Source organism: Chrysemys picta, chromosome 23 (genome assembly GCF_011386835.1).
Source record: "Chrysemys picta bellii isolate R12L10 chromosome 23, ASM1138683v2, whole genome shotgun sequence".
NCBI classification, from domain to species: Eukaryota; Metazoa; Chordata; order Testudines; family Emydidae; genus Chrysemys; species Chrysemys picta.
The window spans coordinates 12,561,730-12,584,261 of NC_088813.1; the positions used below are offsets into that span (position 1 = coordinate 12,561,730).

The 22,532-nt window shown below is 50.7% G+C and overlaps 1 protein-coding gene across 1 annotated transcript; it reads left to right on the forward strand.

Annotated features, from left to right (window-relative positions):
- The first annotated feature begins 15,510 nt into the window (after window positions 1-15,510).
- On the forward strand, window positions 15,511-22,510 carry MYCL (MYCL proto-oncogene, bHLH transcription factor). Its single transcript, XM_005302103.4, has 3 exons — window positions 15,511-15,664; window positions 16,168-16,691; window positions 19,853-22,510. Exons 2-3 carry the CDS (start codon window positions 16,184-16,186, stop codon window positions 20,413-20,415), a joined length of 1,071 nt encoding a protein of 356 aa, XP_005302160.1. The 5' UTR covers window positions 15,511-15,664; window positions 16,168-16,183; the 3' UTR covers window positions 20,416-22,510.
- Window positions 22,511-22,532: the final 22 nt, after the last annotated feature.

Sequence of the window (22,532 nt, forward strand, 5' to 3'; positions counted from 1 at the left end):
CTGGTGACTTGGATCCTGGGAGTGGAGTCCCAGCTGCGGGGCTGGGAGCGGAGCCCTGGGAGCAGGGGGCTGGGTGCAGGGCCCTGGGAGTGGAACCCCAGGAGTGGGCCGCAGGGCTGGGGGCACAGGAGCAGAGCCCCAGGCGTGGAGTGGGGTGCTGGGCGTGGAGTCCCAGGCACACGGGGCTTGCAGCCAGGGCCTCGTGTAAAACCTGGGGGTGCTGCAGCACCCCCCGCGCCGCTAGTTCCCGAGCCTTTGCATCATTTAAATAATGATGATGTGTAACAGAACAATAAGAGAGTTCATAGGAATTCTGTTCTCTGGGTATAATAGGTCTTACCTCACAGATCCTTGGCTAAAAAGTGCTACAAAATCACCACCCAGAATATCTGTCCCATGTAACGCTTTCCAGCCAGAGATCTGAATGGCCAGTAGCATTATCCCCATTTTACAGCTGGGAAAGTTGAGGTGAAGTGACTTGACCGTGGTAACTGAGCAGGCTAAAGACAGAGGCAGGACTAGAGCCCACATCTCTTGAATCCCAGTCCCCTATCTACTGAGCTACCCAGCTTCTGCTGAATTCAGCCTCAGCCTTGCTTCTGAGGAAAGTAAAATGGAGCTGGGTAAAGCAAGGCACAGAGCAGAGACTTGGCCAGAGTCATAGAGCAAGCCAGCGATGAGAATACCAAGAACAGACCCCCCCCGCCAAGAGGCGTGGCTCTTGTCTCTGCTCCTAGGACTGCTGTCCTAACTGCTAGATGACACTGTCTATTTATAGAGCAAGTTCCTCCTTCTGACTGCAGCCTGGGAAACCAAAATATCACAGGCGAGATTGTCTGTACAAACTGGCCGTGAGACCTTCAGAAGCTTTGTGTCGCATTGCAATACAAAAGAAATTAAATGCATTTTGCATGGTTGGTGTGTTTTTTTTTTTTTTTTTTTTTTTTTTTAAAGACGGTTTGTATCTTTAGATGTGTCCTGTAGAGCTGAGGAGCCTGGGTTCTATTCCCAGCTCCTGGGGTCATTTATTCTGTGAATCCGGCAAGTCACTGAACTCTGTGCCTCAGTTTCCCCATCGATAAGGGGGGTCATACTCATGCTCTTGCAGGGATGTTGGGAGGGCTGAGATTGCAAAGTGCTTTGAGATCCTCCAATGAGGCATGGGATAGTACAATAATACTGCCTAGCCGGCAGGCAGGCTACCAGACCTCCGCCTGTACTGTCACTACTCACATTCTCCACCTAGAAGAGTTAGTTGCAGGTGTGTTTGAGGTGGCTATTCTAGGCTGCTGCTGCTACCTATCCGATTCCTGTTGTATTGTCTGCCCTTTGCACAGGGTACCAGCAGGTGGCGCGTCTCCCTCACAAGTCTGCCAGCTTTGAGCAACAGCCAGGGGTTGACACCAGGGGCCTGGGTTGTTTGGGGGCCTGTGTGAGCCTGAAGCCTTCTGCTCTCACCCGCCCTGTGTCTCTAGCTCCTAGCTCACACTGTTCATCTGCAAGGCAGCATGCTTCACAACTGAGGTCAGTATCATAGACTATCAGGGTTGGAAGGGACCTTAGGAGGTATCTAGTCCAACCCCCTGCTCAAAGCAGGACCAATCCCCAGACAGATTTTTGCCCCAGATCCCTAAATGGCCCCCTTAAGGATTGAACCCTGGGTTTAGGAAGCCAATGCTCAAACCACTGAGCTATCCCTCCCCCCATCATCCCCATTCCACAGAGGGGGAAACGGAGGCACGGGCAAGGGTGGCGTGACTTGACTGAGGTCACCCAGCAAAGCAGTAGCAGAGCTGAGAACTGAATCCAGGTCTCCTGATTCCCAGTGTGGTGCCCGGTCCATTACCAGGCTACCTCCCCAGGCTGGGCTGGAAGGCCTCACTGACACTCAACCTATTCTGCTCCAGTATGACAGGGAACAGCCCGATACCTCCTAACAAGCACCTCTCAGCTCTGTTCTACACGCTCTGTCCAGTGCCATCTGCCTCCCACCGCTTGAGATGCCTCTAGGTCACTATTGATTTCCCTTCCTCCCCTCCCCCCCCCGGATAAAGAAGCCTTTTGACTTGCTGCTCACCCCTGCACAGCTGTGTGCACAGCTGCCGGCAGGAAGGCTGGAATCCAGCCCCGAGCCACCGGATGAAACCGCTGCAGAAGCAACAGCGAAGGGGTTGGCAAATTGGTGGCGCTAGATCTCAACTGGGCAGAAGCAACGGGGGAGAGTGAGGCTCTCCGAGGCCCCTGTGAGGGACGGGATGCTGCGGGGGAGAAGCTGGAGGAGTCATTGGAGCTGCACGGGCAAATCTCCACCCTTCGTCCTGCTGAGTAGGTAGATAACCCTGCAGAGCTAGTGCCCCATGCTGGGGCCACTGGCTGTATGTACAGCGCCTTTCTGTTTTCATGCCCCCCACCCCTTTGCTCTAGGTGGGGCTCTGTGCTTCCGAGAGCAAAGGGGGGGCTTTGCTGTCCCCCTGCCTGTGCTGGAGGGGGTCGCTCTGCACCCACAAACTGTTCTTTTTTTGGAGCCCCCATAGCCAGTAAATGGAACCATGCCTGGGGTTCAGGCAGGGTCCCAGGCAGGCTGAGTGGCACGCATGTGGGTGCTGCTGGCTGGGCTGCCTCCCTTGGCAGAGAGATGTGTCGTGAGGAGGTGTGGGGGGGGGGGGGTAGAGCGATCGGGGAGTGGTGCTGAGCCGGAAGTGTCTGCCCAAGTGGAAGGGGGCCAGTCGTCCCGCTTGGGTCCCGAGGCAACATAATCTTTGCTTTAATATGCAGCACACCCTGCCTGAGCAGGACATGAGGTCTGGCCGTAGCACCGGAGGGCTGGTTTCTATTGTGGATCAGGCCATCCAGAAACTTCATGGACTTGGTCTGCTGGCCTCTGAGTTTACCGGGTCCCCCCCCGTCCCCCAGCCGTTGGCACTGCCAACCCCCACCAAGTTTGTAATGCAGGGATTCTGCTTGGGCAGCAGCACCCAGCCCTCTTATGGCCACCTTCCCAGCATGGAGCCCAGCGCTTCCCCGCAGCAAAGCCAAACAGCTCCTGGATGCCTCCCCACCCCAGGAGTTGTGGCAGCAAAGGGAAGGGAAACCAGGGCTGCTGGATTGGTGGACCCAGGCGCCGTCTAGCCTGGCTCCGACCTGGCCCGACCCAGCTCAAGCTGCAGCAATGACAGAGCCCCTGTCCTCTCACTGGGGCCCTGGCCTGCACCCGTCTCTCTGGGACTCTCCAGCAGGGCCCGAGCCCCGCATTCCTCTGGTCTCCTGCCCTTCCTCCCTGATGGATGGGACAGGCAGGGGGAGGGGCGGGGGAACAGCCTCTCTTCCTTCATGTGCCATTGTTGGTTCCCTTTTCTCCAGCCAGCAATCTGCTCCCTGCATGCCAACAGACAAAGACTGTAGCTCCAGGGCCCTTCACTCCCCCTATTGTGCCCTGGGGAAGGCATTTGGCCATAAAGATTTACTGTTTGCATCTCAATGCGGCCTCCTTCTCCACCCTCCCACCGCAGATCCTGAGACGCAAAACCCCAAGATGGGCCTGTAGCCCAGGGGAACCCCAGCAGGAGGGTCCTGTTCCAGCGGCATGGGCCAAGCCCAGGCCTCAACCCTCTGTGCCCAGGAGGGTGTGGCTGGGCTGGGTCATCAGCAGGGACTTTGCCAGCTGTGAACCCCCCAGATCCTAGGGGATCAGTGCAGGGGAGTCTTGTGAGCCGGGTTTCTGTTCGGCGGAAGAGCTTGAACTGAAGTTCATCTGCTTTGAAACAGCTGAGAGTCAGAGTGATGCTGAGCTGTTAGTTCTGTCTGTGTGTGCGCAGGGACGGGGATCAGGGGAGGAATATTCATGGGGCCTTGGTCAATATTTCCCCTCTGCCTAACGTTGTACAAGATGCTGTGTGCCTGTTGACTTTGAGCCCCTGCTTCTCTCCCGCCCCCCAGAGGTGGCTGCATTTCCGTGGTGCTGTCCATAGGTTGCAAAGTGCTTTGGGATCTTTTGGGATGAGAGGCACAATAGAAGTGTGTGTGTGAGAGGGGGAGACCCAAAAGTTCAGCTCATTTTATATATATATATATAAAAACACACACACACACACACACACACACACACACACACACAGCGACAAGCTACAAACTTTGGGACAGGAGCCAGGCGTTCCCCCAACGTTTGGAGGGGAAGGGGATTGGCTCGGAGGGATGGGTTGGTTTGGCCCACCTTTAATATTGAGATGTTTGTATATTTCATGTGTGTATGTGCGCATGTGTAGCTTGGAGTGTATGTTTATATTGGGGGGCTGAAAGGCTCATATCTTTGTCTTTCAATCAAATGGGAAGAGCAATCTTAACCTTGTCAGCCCTCGATTTTCTTTTTGAGCCCTTCAGCTGCTGTTCCCGGATACCACTAAAAACCAAGAGGATTAGGGCCGTCCCTACCTGGGCCACCCCTTGAACCCTGTGCTCTCAGAGCTTCCAGGAGGAACCACACTGCATCCTGGGAGTGCACAGTCTGCAATACATTGGGGCTTGTTTATGGGCAGCTCAGCTTGCCCAGGGAGCCGGAACTCCATGGCTCTGCCACTGAATGGTTCCTGCACACCACATTGACGGTGAGCGTGGCTACAGCCTGCTTCCATTTTGGAGCACAGACGGGACCTACCCACACTGAAAGGTGTTTTCAGTGGGGCCAAAGCCCTAGTTGTAGCCAGGTCTCGCTCTCAGCACAGTTCAGGGAGCATGGTTAAGGTGTGTGCTGTAGCTGGTGTGGACCGTTGCAAAGAGTGGGGCGACTGATTCACAACCACCAGCTTCTTCATGAAGTTTAAACCTTCAGTCTGCTCCCAGATTGCCCTGTCCATGCTAGGACTGTGATTCTCATCAACTTGCTTGTTGGCTCTGGTGGAGCACCGTGCGGGCTGGTGGGTGTGGGGGTGTCTATTCCTTGGAGGAGTCGATCCTCACCATTGTGTGTGGTTTGCCTGTGTCTCTGTCCTCTCGATTGGATGATGTAACCTTTTGAAACAGAAGGAAGAACTGCTGAGGAAAACCTGATTTTATCCTCTCAGGGAGAGGGTAGCGGAGTAATGGAGGGAGGTGATATGAGACTCCAGTGATGTGGGCAGGATAAGTAGCTAGATATCCGGTAATTAACCATGCACAGGAGATTTTCTTTTCTCAAGAAATTATTTGTCTCTGTGGATTTAAAACCCCTTGGGATCTTCCCAGAGACAGACAGACACACACGTCACTGAAAGGTTTATTTGTTAGACTTCACACTCTCTTTCCCCCCCCCCCTTGTTGCTTTCACACAAAATAACTGCATGTGTCAGCCCTATGCATGAAGGATACTCAGTGGTCTCACAGCTGTATCTCTTCTTTGAATAATTATCTGGGTGCTGGCGGTCTGGCCGGGGGTGGGGGGTTGAAGAACTGCTGTGTTCAGGATCCCATCCTATTTGCTAAGGGATTGCTTGAATTGCTGGTCTCTATCAGTCACCTACCATCATTATTGCAGATACTTCAGTAGTCTGTTCGCCTAGGAATTTCTATTACACCCATCAGTGGGGAATCCGAGTGCCTTCCAAAGGGACTAGAGCGTAGGCATGATAATAATTAGCACACAGGGGCACTGTCCCCTGTTGCAAAGGGGGTGGTCACATCTCTTTGGCTCTATGCTTTTGGCCAGGGAGAGCAGGGAAACGGCTGGGTGTGAAGCGGCCTATCCCATGCACAGCAATCGCCCTTATCTGCCGTGTGCATAGTTTGAATTCACTTCTCTCCCTTTTCTGTTACATCAGCTCCGCTGGCAGGGGTGCCGTGAATTGCCCAGAGTTGCATCACTGTTTGCTTTCACTCAGTACAGATCAGCCTGGGCTCCATGCTCTGCTCAGCTGGCTGTTCAGAAAGCAGGAGCAGAGCGGAAGGGATTGTGAAGAACATCTCCAAGAGAATGCGGAGGGGAGGGGGGGGGGTTGATTCAAAAGCATATTTGCAAATACCAGAGGCAGCATTCACCCACCTGTTAAGTATAGTGTGGATGGGCCCTTGACCTCACTGTGCCTCAGTTTACCCATCTGTGAGGACCGCTAACGATTAACTAAATAGATCTTGAGATGATTCTCCCTGACTTGGAAGGCTGGGTTTGAGCTGCTGCCATCCCCATGGCTTTTGTCAGTCTGCTGAGAAGCCCTTAAGTTATTGCCTAGACACACAACTATTTTAGTAACAAAGAGTCCTGTGGCACCTTAAAGACTAACCGATGTATTGGAACATAAGCTTTCGTGGGTGAATACCCACTTCGTCAGATGCATGCGTTTCACCCACAAAAGCTTATGCTCCAATACATCTGTTAGTCTTTAAGGTGCCACAGGCCTCTTTGTTGCTTTTTACAGATCCAAACTAACACGGCTACCCCTCTGATACTTAACTATTTTAGTGTTCTTCTGAGGCAGCATATAGTAAATAAATCCCTCCTCCCCCTGCCTTTGCTCTCATCAGGGGTGAATTGCCAGTCTGAGTGGATTTTACAGGCCCTGAAAGTGACGGGGTTGTAAACTGACTCCCAGCTGGTGAGAAGGAAGAGTTTTCCCTTGATTATGCCCTACACAATTGGGTGCATTATAGCGGAACTCGTCCTTTCTATTTGAAGAGACGCCGTCAAATTAAAAATGACACTTCTGACGGAATATTTCACTCCTGTTGTTCCAAGGAATCCCTATGATCTTTGCAGAATAGTGATTTTAGTCAGTGTGTTTACTCTGCGCGTTTGACAGCACTTTGTGTGCTGTCAACTTCACTGTATTCCCCTGTCTGGTCAGTTATTTTCCCTAGTTTGTTTGGGTCTTTCACACAGTCATAGGGGATAGTAAAAACAATTTAGAAACAGGATGGTGTGATTGTAAAACCACAAAAATTGGCCAGGAGGACTTGGGGCAGGTGTAAAACTTGCAACTACTTTCAACTTTTTTTGTTTTTCCTGACTACCCGTTAAATTGATGGTTTCCCTTTAAACCATCCAGTGCCGGTCGGTGTCCAGACAGAATACCAGATCAGAGAGACAATTGCTGTCTCTCAGCTGGCCAATTTTATGGCTTGAGAGAAACAAACATTGAACGCAGATATGTAAAGCTGGTGAATGATCAGAAGATCGGTTGAAGGTCAGAATGTCTTGGTCTCCCACCCACCTTGGTCACCCAGCCAGAGCCCAGCAGGCCAGGCCAGCTTTAATAAGCTGCCAAAAGTTACATTTAGAAATGCCTATGTTTGATTTAGATGTCAGGGAATGCGGGCTTTGTATTCCTAATCAGGAGGTGGATCGGTGAAAATACACCCATGCAAGACCACGGGAGGTCTTTGAACCACTGGGAGCTTCAGTGTACGTCTTACTTGGATTTAAGAAATATGTTGTATATGAGCATCTTCTTTTTCAGGTAATTAACTTGGCTCCTGTAGAGCAGACAATCTGGTTGTAGTATCAGATCATGCTGTAGGTCTTTTCTAAGCTAGCTAGCTGCATGGGATACAGATTGAATTAGACCTTTGTATTCTAGCAGTCACCCTTCTTGATGGTTTTCGCACTGCTAGGCTTACAGGTGGCTTTGAGGGCTATGATCTAATACCTCTATATGACCTTTGTTCTACTCTGATTAAATGCAACCTAATTATCAGACAGTCGTGTGTGAACCAGATTGGTATGTGCCGTAACTTTTGATTGACCAAATATATCCGGAGAAAAGAAACTAACCATGGGAACTTGGTACCCCTATTCGCAATATTGTTTATATTGTGGTTGTGCCTAGGAGTCCAAGTCAAGGACTAGACCCGCATTGTGCTACGTGCTGTGGAAACAGAGCAGAAAGACACCCTGTGCCCTAAAGAGCAATGCTGGATTCCTTTCTCCACTTCATTCTGCCATGTGGAAAAGATCGGTCTTCTCTATAGATGCTTTGTCACCTTCAGAAGGAGCAAACATTATCACTTATATATCACTATTAATGAGCCCTGGCCTGGATTGTTCTAGAGGGTTGCACTACACTATCTCCGCTTGCCGTGCTCCACCCCAGCAGTGGCTGCATTTCAGAATCGGTCAGCGTCGTGGCCTCAGTTGGGGTGAAAGGATTGTAGATCGCTCTCATGTTCTGGAGACTTTCCGCCGTATCATTCTAACTGTGACAAAGCCTAGACTGGTGCTGATTGACATGGCATCTTCTTCACGGATACAGTGCCTGTCGTTTAAAACGATACCTTAGCAACAACTAATGATTGAAAGAGTTATCCAGGGTCTGTTCTTCTTGCTCAAGGTGGACTTCATAATCAGACCCTGTTTCATGCTCAGGATATAGTCAATTATTAGTTCTCCTTGTGCATGAGGGGGACTCTGTTTTTCACAATAACCCTTATGGTCATTGGCCCCAGTCTGGAAAGAGGCTCCGCCCGGATGGACCCTGGCACCCACGCAGAGCAACCTGGGTTCATGTTGGGTGGGGCTTCAGCTCTCTGAGATGTCAGTGCCTCTGGAGGCCAGATTTCAGTAAAGGAGCTGGGACTGGGCATTCCCATCTCCAGGTGCAAGCAGGATCCCAAGTGTTGGCTGCAGGAGGGAGTTGCATTTAATTCCTCCCTCCCCACCCCAGCTTTACTGATAAAGGCCTGAAATGGTCTAGTCGGGGCTATGAGCTTATTTACAGATGGACATCTCCTGTTGCATAACATGCACCTAATGGGCCACATGGGATTATACTTATAGGCGCACCAGCTGCCAGTGTCGTGGGGTCTTCATACAGCTCACTTCCTACTCAGGCTCCTCGCTTGGTCTCTTGCGGTGTCGCTGGCAAAAAACGGACCCTTAATACACCCCCAGCCGAAGTGCGTAGAGTAGATGGAGCTCTGGCTGTTACCGCAGACGATCCTAGTCCCTGAGCCCCTTCCCCCGTGGCAACCAGCAGGGGTAAATTGCGGTGCCGATTGTTGCCAGCTTTGCGTAAACGAAGTAGGGGAAACTGTCTCAGACGTGCCCGTATTGGATTTCCCGGCGCCGGAGGATTTGTGGCTCGCCGCACCGGCCAGGTGTTTGACAGGAGGCTGAGGTGGTGCAGCTGGCCCATGGGGGTGGGTGGGCCAAGGGCCCTCAGGGCTTCGGCAGCAGGGTTTTGGTTTTTAACCCCGTGCTTAACTGAAGTCACAGGCTCAGCCTGGGAGCACAGGGCCCTGCCTATGTGGCTCTCTGGGCCTGGTTGGTCTTCTGTTCTGTATGTCAATAGACTCCATCGAGCTCCTGAGTCCTGGCTGTGGCCTATTATCGCTTTCTCCACTTGCCTGCCTGGGTATTCCCAGTAGCTACCTTCCTCCTGGCAGCTCTTACAAATGTGCATCCGATTCATGTTTCATAGGGCCAGTTGTTACATTATCACTTACAGACGTGGCCTCTCTTCTGGGGTGGGAGGGACATGACGGGGTTCCACATGGTTCTCTCTGCTGCCCCCAAATGCCTCCCATCACGGCAACCCCTCACATGGCTAAGGCTCGTCCCCGTGGGGAAATATACCATCATGGCTAGACCAGTATAATTATCCTGACCACAGATCCTCCTCTCTGCCCTAGCTGACACCACCTGGGGATACAGGTAAGAGCCCCCCACCCCCATGGACTCTTGTAACAGTATAAGAGTGCTCTTCTCCAGTGGCGTGTCATGGGGGGTGTCACCAGCATTGCCATGCCGATATAATTATACTGGTATAGCTAGTCAGTTTCCCCATGTAGACAAGTCCTAAGAAGAGCTGCTGGCTGTTAAACCAGAGTCCGTCAAGACAATTGCCCGCCTAGGCTAAGGGGGAAAACTAAAGAGCAATGTGATGTTACTGCTCCTCTCCAAGCTGGGAGATCTGCCCTTGTGGTTCTGTTACTTGGAACAATGTCCAGGCCCCAAGACAGCGGCGGTGCCTGGAGGCACATCCTCTCCTCTAACCTCGATCTGCCCTCCCCGCACCGAGAACTGAGACCATGAAGTCCAACTGTCCAGCTCCTGGGACAATCCAGCCCGGCTGGACTGTACAGAGGCAGCCTTCAGACCGCAGAACCCTGGAACTGCTACCTCTGAAGAATTTTGATGGACCAAGTCGCACTGTGGCACCTCCCCTTTGTGGTTAGACGGAAACTGGTTATTCCTGATGCAACGTGGAGCTAATTAGCAGGCTAATGGGAACTGACAGAGGAACAGTCCATCCAGCCCTGATCCTCACTCCAACAACCACCAGCCTTCCGCTGCAGGCAAGGCAGTAACACACCTGACCTATTGTGTAGGGCCATAGATGGAGGAGGTGGGGGAATTCCCGCCCCATGTCCTGAGGCTTTCTTAGCCCGGCTCGGGTTCACGCAGATGTTCCTAGAAATATTTCTTTTGTATTTGACTCTCTAAGGCCTTGTCTACACCAGGGGATTCTCAATAAACCTTCCCACCATTCGCCTCTGCTGCGATTAGCAACAGTCAGAGCCTTGCTGGGGTTGGGCCGCTAGCTTCCTCTGCTGCGTGCCCGTGTGACCTGCTTTGAGCAGGGTTCTGTGAGGTGGTGTTCAGGGCAAGCCGTCTGTCAGGCCTGGGGTCGCCAGCATTGCTCGGACGGGACGGGTGCCGCTGGAGTGGGGTTAGCAATGGAGGGCTGCAATGTCCCCTCTCCCCTAGTGAATCCTCTTGTCACTGCCAACTGCTCCCCTCCCCCATTACAGGCTCCAGTGCAGGGATCTCAGGCAACAGCTCCGTCTCTCTGCCAGGCCTCAAGATTTGGGGCCTGATCCAAAGCCATTGAAGTAAGTGGCAAGACTGCCACTGACTGCACAGGGCTTTGAATCGAGCTGTCTAGGCAGTACCGGATCTTATTTTTCCTTCCCAGACCTGTGTTCCTTCCATTCTTCCTCCTGGCCCCCAGCTTTCCCTTGGTGCCCCCCAATATCTGCCACTGTCACATTCGCTTGGGTGCTTCTGCTAAAATGAGCAGCAGCAAGAAAGTTCACCTCAGCCCTTACTGAGATGACTGGGTGCCCTTCATACTTCCCGGAGCTGTTGTGTCAGGGTGTCTCCAGCCGGCAACACCGGGGCCATGCACAGCTGGCAGGGCTTATCTTCACAGCCAGAACAGCAACGTTTAAAATTAAATCAATTCTGCAGAAACGGATGGGAGCTGAGGTCATCCAAACCCCCAGAACGGCCCTGTCCCAGCGAAGAAGACCCATCGTTCTAACTGGCGCAGGTAGCGATGCTTGGCGTTGAAGATGCCTGACACTTTCCATTGCAAGATCCTGTTTTCAGACCCTGGATTGTAGTCTTGTGCATTCCCAAGCTTTAGAGTAGTCTTTGATGGTGTGAAATGTACCAGATGATGCTGGTGGGTGAATCTCTGCCAACTGCTCTCTCCTATGGGCCTCCCCAGGACCACCACCGGCAGCTCATAAATTATAAATCACCCTGATGCTTCTGGTGGGGGGTGTTGCCTGGAGGCCTGTCTTTGCCTGCTAAACTGTTCTGCTTAAAAAGGTGAAGCCATTCAAATGAAGGCTCCCCATCCCAGACATTGAGGAAGCAATTAAGGGGCAATGATGCAAATATTTGTGCTGCAGTCAGAGGGGTTGGCTAATTGCCTCTCCTTAAATCTGTTAGCCCAGGCTTTTGTCCTGGAGTCAAATTAACTCTTTGCACTCCCAGCCCCCCTCCTGTTAATGAATAAAGAGGAAATTGTGGAGCAAGTGATGGAAAGATTTGAAAGAGAGAGAGGCTGCCCTGCTCTTGCTAGCTAGACTTGGTCTGCAGCACTCCTGCAACGCCAATGCTAGGGTGTAGTCAGTCCTCTCTCTGCGGCCTAGATGAGACTAGGGCCAGATCCTCAGGTGCTGTAAATGGATGTAGCTTTATTGAATTAAGTGGAGCTGTCAGGATCTCACCCACAGTGGTTAAAATACTGGTGTCCTGTATGTAACAGCACTCCCACCATCACCTACTGCGCCAATGGGAAAGCTGAAGAAAAATGCCAATTGTAGGCAAAGCCAAAGTAGATTTAGTTCCTATTTTGTGACAATGTTATGAGCTTCCTCAGGGACACTTGCTGGTACAGGTCTGTCGCATCTTAGGCGCATTTAACATGTGCGATTTCAGCTTTACGCAGTCAGCAAAAACAAAAAAAAGAGAAAAATAACAATTTAAATACTGTTTCTGTAGTGCGGGCGATTCCGCCTGCCATTAAACTCAATGTAATTTTTACTATACGTGATTTTCGCTTTAGGCGCTGACTGCGGAACGTAACCCCAGCGTAAGATGAGACAGACCTGTATACTGAATTTCAACGCTTAACTTTTCAACCCACAACTGCAATGCCAGTCTCCTTCCTACCCAAAATCCTCAATGAAGATCATGTAACTGATGACGTTATTTAATCTCAAAGGGTTTTTACCTTCCATGTTGGATCACAATCACTTTCTTTAAGCCTTAAATATTCCTCAATTTCTTGAGACTGTTTAATCTGCCTAACTTTAAACTTCTCATTGCTTAGATACTACACTGGTGAATAGATATTCATTGTCTTGACAATTGGCAGAAGTATTTGAGACAATGGCCCTTATAAAAATGAAATACAATATTAGAATGCTTCCTATTATATTGTGGTGATCTGGGGCTAGAATACTGAAAGATTTAAAAAAAAAATCTATCTATCTATATGCCTTGAATGAATTTGGCCCAATGTGCTAATTCAGATTAAGATCTTTCTGGTATGGCTCAGCCTTCATCTTTCCAGAGCATGTCAGCTGAGAGTCTGCCAGTGTGAGACTTTAACATTCCATGTTCTCTCTGCTCTCCCTGGGTGTTTAAAGATCTCTTGGCAGTTTTCATATTTGTAGCGGTTTGTCCAATATTTACCAAAATATTTCCCTCCCACTCCTGTTCTGTAGGGGTGTTTGTGTGAGTTTGAGCTCCTGGCTGGTGCACTCCAGAAGTGGGCAGCTGTTTGGGATGGTTTCAGCAAGTCCCTGTCCACTTTGGGGGTCTAGAAGCAAGAAAGCTGCTATGTTTACTTAATTGGAGAGGTAAATAAGATTTTTAGTTTAAGTTTCTTTTTACTTTCCCCTTCTTCCTTTTGTCAATGTTATTCTTTTAAACCAACAGGGAGTTTCCATCCCATCTCAACCTGACATTTAGAATTAAGTGAAAATAGATCTTTGGTAACATCCACTTCCTTTTTTTTGTGTAACCAACTTTTTAATTAACCTTATGTAACTTCAGTTACAAAAGGGGAACGTTTTGGAGGGTGCAATTTCAGCTAGTCGCCAGATGGTGGCGCTTTTTAATACTGTAGACCTGGCTGGGATAAATCAGAGATTCTGACCCAATAAGAAGCTTAGGGTAGGAGGTTGTTCATTCAGTGGTATTCTATGTAGATTCTATTGTAAATCGGTTCTGGATTCAGTGTGGGGTCTGGATCTAGTATGGGCCATTTTAGTACCTGCCTGTTGTTCTGTGAAAAATAATGGAAGTTGGATTAGCTTGAAGTGTCCTATACAGATATGTGCATTGTTCAATATAAAGTAGCTGAGATCAGCTGCGTGCAGTACCCACTCTTTGGATTCCCTTGAGCAGGTGATCATTTTTCTGCCTGTCTTAGGTACAGATTTATATGGCACCTCTTATCAGACTATCTGAGCGCCTTACAATCTGTTAAAATATTTGATCCCCGGAGAGGTAGGGATTATTGCTATTTTGCGGATAAAGAATTGAGGCACAGAGGTATGTCCACCTGGGGATAAAAGTCTCGGCGCCTGAGTCAGCTGACCCAGACCAGCTGCAGGATTTTTATCCCCATGATGATGTAGATACACTAGAGGCTCAGGCTCAGAAATCAGTGGGAGCTCGATGCCAACAAGCTGATGAGGCTCTGGGCTCATGCACAGTGCTCTAACCACTCCACCATCCTGCTTTCACCTCCCACTCCGGCAGCACTGAGAGTTCTTGGACACTAGTTCATCTTCATTCCAGGACGTTAGCTGCATGGGAGAAGAAATTTAGTTCTTTAGTGGAAATCAGAGTATTTTCTAAAAGGATGAATGGATGTAAAGCAGAAGGCTTCCAAGCATGTCAGTCCACAACTGACTAGGGAAGAGGGTGCACATGACAGCTGGAGCATGTTGTACCAAAGTATTCTTTAGTATTTCAAGAACAAATCAATATATGCTCCATGCACAGCCTTCCACCAAGAGATTTGCCTGGGAATTTACAAACTCCATCTTTGTATTAATGGGAGAAACTGAATGCCTTGAATAGGCCTTTCCTCTCTTACTACTGTAATCCTATGTGTTTGTTTCTTAAATTACACGCTACATCCACCAGCCTCTGAGATTAAAACAACCAAACATCTACCTTGTATTTTTAAACCTTTTTACTGTTTTACCTATTTAACAAATACACATGACACAAATAGTCAAAAAAGACAGACTAATACAGATTCAGCATAATAACAAGAAGTAATAAAAATATTAAAATAGTGTCGTTTGCAAGCTCTATGACTACAGCATAGGCTCCGCAGTGTAGACATAATATGTTAGTAAGGAAGTAAGTGGCATAATAAGCGTCCCCTGCCTATGCTGCCCTAGAAATTGTTTGCCACTGTAGGAAGGCTGCTTCCTTGAACACAATTAGCTATGCCTGTAGCACTCTTCTGTCCACAGAGCTGCATTTACACTGGGGGGTTTGTCAGGATGGTATATTGGTCAGGGGTGTTTTGTTTTCATACCCCAGTCTGACATAGCCTATGTCTACGACGGAGCCTATGTGCATGGACAGCCCCTAGCACAAACAGTGCCCAGCGCTCAGCTGAGACCTCTAAGTACAATATAAATAATCAGTTCACGAGTAAGTTGGGCAAATAACTTTGCAGAAAAGTGAGTATATGCTGAACACACTACTCTAACAGATATAATCTACCACTCCCACAGTATCAGCTGCTAAACTACAGGCTAACCTGGGTGAAAAAAATGTTTCTCAAAGGTTGCGTTTGTTTTGCAGGTGTTCAGCACCCCACCCCACCCCCCATCAGGTATTTTACAAAGACAAGCAACATTAGCCTTGTTTGTACAGAGGGGAAATGGAGTCACAGACAGGTCAACACCAGAGCTGGGCATAGGACTCAGGGCTTCTCTCCTAGCCACAGCTGTCCTAACTCTACTGGGGTTAACAGATTAGCCCCTTCAGGCAAGGGCAGGAGTTCGGGGGTGTTTTTAGTGCAGGGAAGATTCAATTGCCCTTACAGTGCCTGTGAGCAAACACTCCTTGATGCTGCCCCGCTGCTGGCCGCTTTCCTTGGGAAGTGGGCTGCGGTGGGACCCCCACGGCCGGCCCGTCAGCTGCTCTGCTGTGCCATTACCAGGGCCAAGAGGGAACTGCAGCAATTAACACCGGAGCTGGGCGGAGCACCGAGGTGATTTACAAGCACTCGCTCCGCCCATTATGCAAATCACAGCCCCCTGGTTGGGGGTCCGCTTGCCGGGGGCGGGGCCATTCGCTGCAGACGGGATATAAGGCGGTGGGGGAACAATGCACCCGAGTCTCGGCTCGGTCGCTCTGATCGCGGGACCCGGCCCCGGGGGTGTAGCCAGAGCGAGCCGCCCGCTTGGAGCAAGAACAGGACGCGGGGGAAAGGTGACTCCAAGGGGTGGGGCCCTGGGGCTGATCTTTTTCTCCCCCCCCCCCCCCACGGGGGGCTGTAGTTTGGTGACCCTGGGAAACTTGCAGGCAGCGCGGTTCCCCCCCAGCGCCTCTGCCCAGCTCCAAGCCAGGCAGCGGGGACCGACCCGTTTGTAACTTAGCCGCCCCACGTGCGTGGGGGGCCGCTGGACGGCGGGTGGGTGGGAGCAGCTCCGCGCGTGGGAGTCTCCCTTTGGGGGGGGTGACTCCTATTTAGGGCTTTGGGGTCTCTAGTGGGGGCGGTTGGGACCCCCTTGGTGAGTGTGTTCAGTGGGGATTTGATCACGCACGGGAAGATGCCGCGAACGCCCCGTAATTAGAGTTTTGGGGGGCGTGGGGTGGCTACGGTACAGAGGCTGACCTGATGTTGGGGTGTTTCCCTGGCTTGGGGCGGGGGCTTATCTCCTCTTCTTCCCCTCCCCCCCCATTATGCTGACACTGCGCTTTGGGATCCCCAGGTGACCCCCTCCAGAGATGGAGTTCGACTCTTACCAGCATTACTTCTATGACCATGACTCCGAGGAGGATTTCTACCGATCCACCGCCCCCAGCGAAGACATCTGGAAGAAATTCGAGCTGGTGCCCACTCCCCCCATGTCGCCCCTGTGCAGCGCGGGGGGCAAAGCCTGTTGCCCCGGGGCAGGGGAGAGGTCCGACTGGCTCTCCCACTGCTGCCTGGCCGGGGAGGAGCCGGAGTATCTGATCGACACCGGGGAGATCTTTGGGAACCTGAGCGCCTTCGTTCTCCAGGACTGCATGTGGAGCGGCTTCTCCGCCCGGGAGCGGCTGGAGAAAGTTATGACCGAGAAACTCTCCACGGGCACGCAAAGGGTTAATCCGCACAAGCCCTCCTTTGCCCAGGACTTCGGGTTCAACAACTCGGTGAGCGAGTGCGTGGATCCCGCTGCCGTCTTCCCCTGCCCCTTGGCTGAGAACAAACATCCCCCTGCCTCCTCCGGGCCCGAGCGGCAATGCGATTCTGGTAAGGGATGAAAAAAAACCCCACAAGTTCCCTTGCTTAAAATCAAGGTGTGGGCTGGTCCCAGCAACGCAGTGAACTTTCTGCTTTCTCCAGCATTGCAAAACCGCCGTGCTGGTGGCGCTCCCGTTTACACATGTGTTGGTAAACAGTCTGGGAACGGCTCTCCGGAAGCCCAGCCTCCTTTTGTTGTGAAAAGCCCACGGACAAGAACAAAGGGAAGCTGAACCGTCTCTTTCCCCCCTAGGATTTTTGCTTGGGAACCCCCTGCACATTGCAGGGAGGGGGTGACCCTGGAGGGACCTCAGATTCCAGAATTCTGCTGCTTTAAAAAAAAAAAATCTTCCCCTCCTGCTAGGAGACGGCGCTGGGCTCCTCGGGGAACGCTCTCTGAGCCTGGAAGCTGCATGGGGAAGTTTGCAGCTCGCTTTAGCTCCTCTTGTAATGTTTCCCACCGCAGCCATATTGCTGTTCTTTCGGCTTGATTTACAGCACCCAGGCTGAAGTGCTCCCCCACGACTAGGTTTCAGCTGATCAGACAGCTCCCCTTTGCAGCCTGTCTCCGGTGGCCTCCTAGGACAAAAGGCAAAATCTCTTTGTGGGCTTTGACGGTCACAAAACAATTGTTCATGTCTCTGGGGACATCCCTTCTTGGTATGTGGGGCGAGGCATGCTACCAAGCAACTAGATGCATCTCCTAGCCCTGCCTCTGCAAAAGGGTCCTGTCTCCTGGGTCCTATCCAGCCTCACCCTACAGGAAAACTGGTCTAAATACTAGACTGAGGCTTAAAAGTGATCAAGGGAATGGTGTGTCAAGCCCCCAAAACCGAGCCTGAGCCTTGATCTGTAGGGTTGGAAGTTTAATACAGGCTGTTTTTTTTAAAAAAAGCCCTTGTCTTCAATTTGTCACTTAACGGCAGGCAAAAATCCTCCCAAATCAGCTACTAAATTTTTTTTGCTCTTTCTAGAAATGACCAGGTGAAGGAGGTGTGATTTTGATACACCTAAACTCCAGGCAAGATTTAAATGACTGCCCTCTGAAAGGAAGGGGGAGGGGGGCAGGCGGAAGTGCTGACACAACCTTGGGGGTGCAGGGCTAGACACCTCATTATCTTGACCTTAATACTAGAGTCTGAGTCAGGCATGAGTAATTTGGCTGTGACTCATTCCAGGGATGAGGATGGCTGGGCCAAGAAGCACCTTTAGGACTAAGATTTAATTACATTAGGATGATGGAGATAGTAAGGAGGCTGCAGGCTCTAAAGGGCTTAATCTCAATTAGTGGGGGGGGGGGAGGATGACTGCATTCATTATTTCTACTGTAATCTTGCTACTTCGGTGACCTGCACTTTACCTGATCTGAATCCAGGCCCCTTGGGCACATGCTCCCCTGGCCACATGGTCCCAGAACAAAAAGCAACAGATTGCAGCAAACAATGAGGGGGGCCTCAGTGAGTGACTCGGGCATTGGCCAATGAGGGATGGGTAGCTTTGCAGCAGCAACATTCCAAGCGCCTGCTGAGGCAGCCAATGGCCACCTGGCTGGGAGGAGGGGCCCAGCCAGTCAGATTTTTTATTAATGGGGAAACGATACTATTGTCCACACAATGGAAGTTTGTGACAAAAGAAGGGCATAAAAAGTGCACAGTACAAAGCAACCAGGAAATAGCATTGACTATCAGGAGGGGTGTGTGTGTGTGTGTGTGTGTGTGTGTGTGTGTGTGTGTCACCTAAAATAAAACCACAGTAGCAAATTCTAGACTGCTGATCACCAAGTGGTGCAAGCCCTCTGAAGGATAATCTCACTAGCATTAGAGGGGCATGGGAGACAATGTGGTCTAATGCGGAGAGCGGAGGATTGGGCGTCAAGAGCCCTGGGTCCCAACCTCTTTTCTGATTTGGCAATACTCATCATGCCAGTAGATTATTGTTAACGTGCAAAAGGAGACAGACCTCCACTGTCTGCTAGCATAGAGCTGCACTCTGTGAGGGTCTTATTCACTGACTAGCTGCGTGACTGTGGGCAAGTATATTAAACAGCTCTGCCTCTGTTTCCACAACTGTAAAATGGAGGCAATACCCATCTTTGTGAAGTGTTTTGATTTGAGTGAAAGGCATGGCTAATGCAAAGTATTGCCAAGCCAGTTGGAATGCCATGCACAAGGGATCTGTGCTCGCTTTTGAGCGTTACACTCTCTTGGGGAAAGCCCAAGTGACTTTGGAAAGTGGCAGGGAGTGAATTGATAGTAGCCGCTATAATTCAGGGATGGTTAGAATGGAGTTTTAAAGAGTTGGGTCTGTTCCTCTTTGTTTACAGCTTTGATAACCTTTCCCCTCAGACCCTTTCTTTAAGGCTGAACATGTTTGAGGTGGTGAGGGGAGGAATGTTAAATGGTGGATGGCTTAGAGGTTCATTGAACCTGATGGCAAAATGTCCCCCCTCCCCCACTGTGAGAGGGGAGGATTGTCTCTCCCCCTCTCCCCCCCCAGCTGAATGGGGAGAGGAGAATACCAGGGTGGGGGGTGAATAGGATTTATAACTTGTGAAAAGTAACAAGTCACTAAAGTGCGAAGCTGCAGTGAACAGGAACAAAGGGCAGCTCAGCCCCCAGATCCCTCATTTACAATTCCAATGGGCCATGAAAGAGCCCGACGAGCAGGAGCAAGGGGAAGATCTTTATCCTTCAACTCTGTCCCCAGCCACTAAGGCTCTTGCTCCCCTCCTGTCTGCTGGGGGAGGTGAGGACGGGTGCAGGAATTTCTTGCCTGTTGGGTCTTTGTTCTTAATGAGTGTTGCCCATGGCGTGTAAGGGAAACAGTAAGAAATCCATGTCCCACTTCCTGGGACACGGAGCTGAAGCTCAGGAGAGAAATCTCACTCCTATGACTGGGATTAGGGGCTGTGGGAAAGACCAATTCTGCCCCAGGAAGGATGATTGAGTTGTTTTATGCAATGCACTGGGATCCATGCAATGTGATCCTCTTCCTGATCAGTTTAACCTAGCAGGGTGACTGTATAATCTCCAGAACATAAAGAGGTACTGGAGATCCATGCACCAGGTATGGTGCTGCCCCATGCTGAGAGGCTGGGCAAGGGGTAGCTGAAGAGAATAGTCGAATGATTCCAAGTGATGGGTTGTTTTGCTTGCATCTGTTTTGAACAGAGGGTGAAGAGATTGATGTGGTGACAGTGGAGAAGAGACAATCGCTCAGCATGAGGAAGCCGGTCACCATCACCGTGCGAGCAGACCCCCTGGACCCCTGCATGAAACACTTCCACATCTCCATCCATCAGCAACAGCACAACTACGCTGCCCGCTCTCCACCGGACCCCTGCTCCCAGGAGGAGGCCTCAGAGAAGGAGATCAAGGAGGAGCCCCTGAGCAGCCCAGAGCAAGCCGCAGAGAGCTCATCGCCTGAGCCTTGCCTGCTGAAACCCGAGAGCGCCCCGAGCTCAGATAGCGAGGACATGGCCAAGAGGAAAAACCACAACTACTTAGAACGCAAGCGGCGAAACGATCTCCGCTCACGCTTCCTGGCACTGAGGGATCAGGTCCCCGGTCTGGCTAACTGTCCCAAAACCCCCAAAGTGGTGATCCTGAGCAAAGCTTCGGAGTACCTTCAGTCGCTAGTCAGTGCAGAGAGGAGGATGGCTACAGAGAAAAGGCAGCTGAAGCTGAGACAGCATCAGCTGCTGAAACGAATCGCCCATCTCAAGGGACGTTAGCTACCAAAAACTTGACACCTTTCCTATATTGATTTGCACATTTTTGGTTATTGTGAACCCTCCAAACTACAGATCCCAGAATGCACTGCAGCCAGCGCACACAAATATGGCTTGCATTCTAGGAAATTTAAACTGTGTGCAGGGGGTGGGTTCTTTGTTTCCCTTATTCACGTCTGGTCTCGGGTTCCTCCTTTAACAGAGCAGGGAGTTGCCAACTGTGGGCTGAGTTAACTCTTATCCTTTGGGGATGCTGGTAGGTTGGTACCGGAGTAATTTTTGACACTGGATTTTGCAAGACACTTGGGCTGAAATTGTTAAAAGTGACCATTGAGTTCTGGGTGTCTCATTTTGAGGGTCTCCAACTTGAAGCACCTGCGTCCTGACTGCCAGAGATGCTGAGCATCTGAACAGAGATGTGGAACAACGCTGGCTGAGGCCCACAGGAGCTGCCTTAGTGCCTCTGAACTTCAGGCCTCAGGTGCCTGAAATTGGGCACTCAAAAATTGAGGCCCTTTTCCAAAATAGGGGCCTGAGTGGATAACGCCAACCTAGAGATGGCAGGATCCTCATTCAGACAGATAGGACCTGTCCCTGAATCCAGCTATTCTGTGAATTTACTTTCATGCACACACAATTTTGGGTGGATTGTTAACATGGCCGTTGCTGCCCTGGACCTATTAAGTTTGACCCAACTTCTGTCGTTCAACCCAACCCCAGCACTGGTTCCCGTGGTGCGGTTCTCGTCCACCGTCCCTTCCCTGACCCATCCTTTGTACTGGCCCACCTCCCCAATCACGACCCTTCACGACATCCCACATCCTATTCTGCCGTGGTGGGGGGGCTGAGACCATGTACCCAACACATCCTCTCCAGAAGAAGTCCATTAAATTCCTAAGCGGCTCCTGGTCCACTGCAACTGAATAGAGCGAATGTAGGCCAGGGCGTTCAGATCCAGGAAAACAAGGGGGTTGCAATCCAGTGGTTCAGTGTGGGTCCATCTCTCTAGAAGCAGTGACAGCTGGGGAATGCCTAGAGGTGCGTTGGGAAAGCTTTGCTCTAGGGGCTGCTGTTAAAGATCCTTTTTCTCCCAGGGGTGGGATGATGCATGGATTAAACTCCTAGCACTGGAGAAGAACCGAGACTAGCTTGACATGGACTATACCTCACTTTCTTACCACTTTACACAGTAGCTTGTCTTGAGGTTTGTGTTCTAGAAACTGCTGCTGTAACTGCCTGAGTCTTATACTGGAGGACCCTTTTTTTTAATACTGTATTTTTGTACAACTTTTTTGAAGAGTATTGTTAAAGATTTGTCTTTTTTTGTAAACCTTTTTCGGGGGAGTGTGTGCATTGTCCCTGCTGCAGCGTGGAGAGTGTGTCTTTGTGGGGGGTTCCTGATGCCTTTCTAGGAATAGCCCAAGAAGGGTCCTATGTTCTGATTTACTGTTTGGAATTAAGTGAGAGATTCCTCGGGGGGAGGAAGGGGGGAACGGACATTATCTGGGGCCCAGCTCCTCAAGCAGTACAATGGACTATTGAACGGGGTTTTCCTCTCTCAGAAGATGAGGGTGAAAATTACCCTGTGTGGCTGACTTTCACGTATTCCCCAAGCGCAGGCTCTTAAGAGCGATGCTGCTTAAGATCCCAGGTGTAGCCCAGGACAGACAACAAGGGCTGATCTAATTGTTGCCTGGAGCCTACTTTGTCTTTACTAGGTGGGTAGAAGCCACCTCTTAGAAGGGATCTGATCAGGACTTTTAGCCTCTGTTTGCTGACCTGCAGCTACACTCCCTGAAGTTGCATTTGTTCAGCTGGCCAAGGGTCTTCTCTCACCCCCCCCCCACAAATCTCCCTCTTCTGTGAATGCTAACCAGTTGATTCAAGGGATGTGGGGAGGGGAGTAGGACCAGCGGCCTTCGTCTCCCTTGGCACTGATGGGGCTGACTCTCTACTTTGCAGCAGAGACGCACGGAGCAGCCAGTGAGCTGTCTGGCTCCTAACTGACCTACTGAGAAACTTTAGAGTTAACACTGTGGTCGGATTTAGCACTTTCTTCATTACCTCACACTTCATAAATAAATAAGTTACAAAGACAGACTGGGTTGGCTTTTTCCATA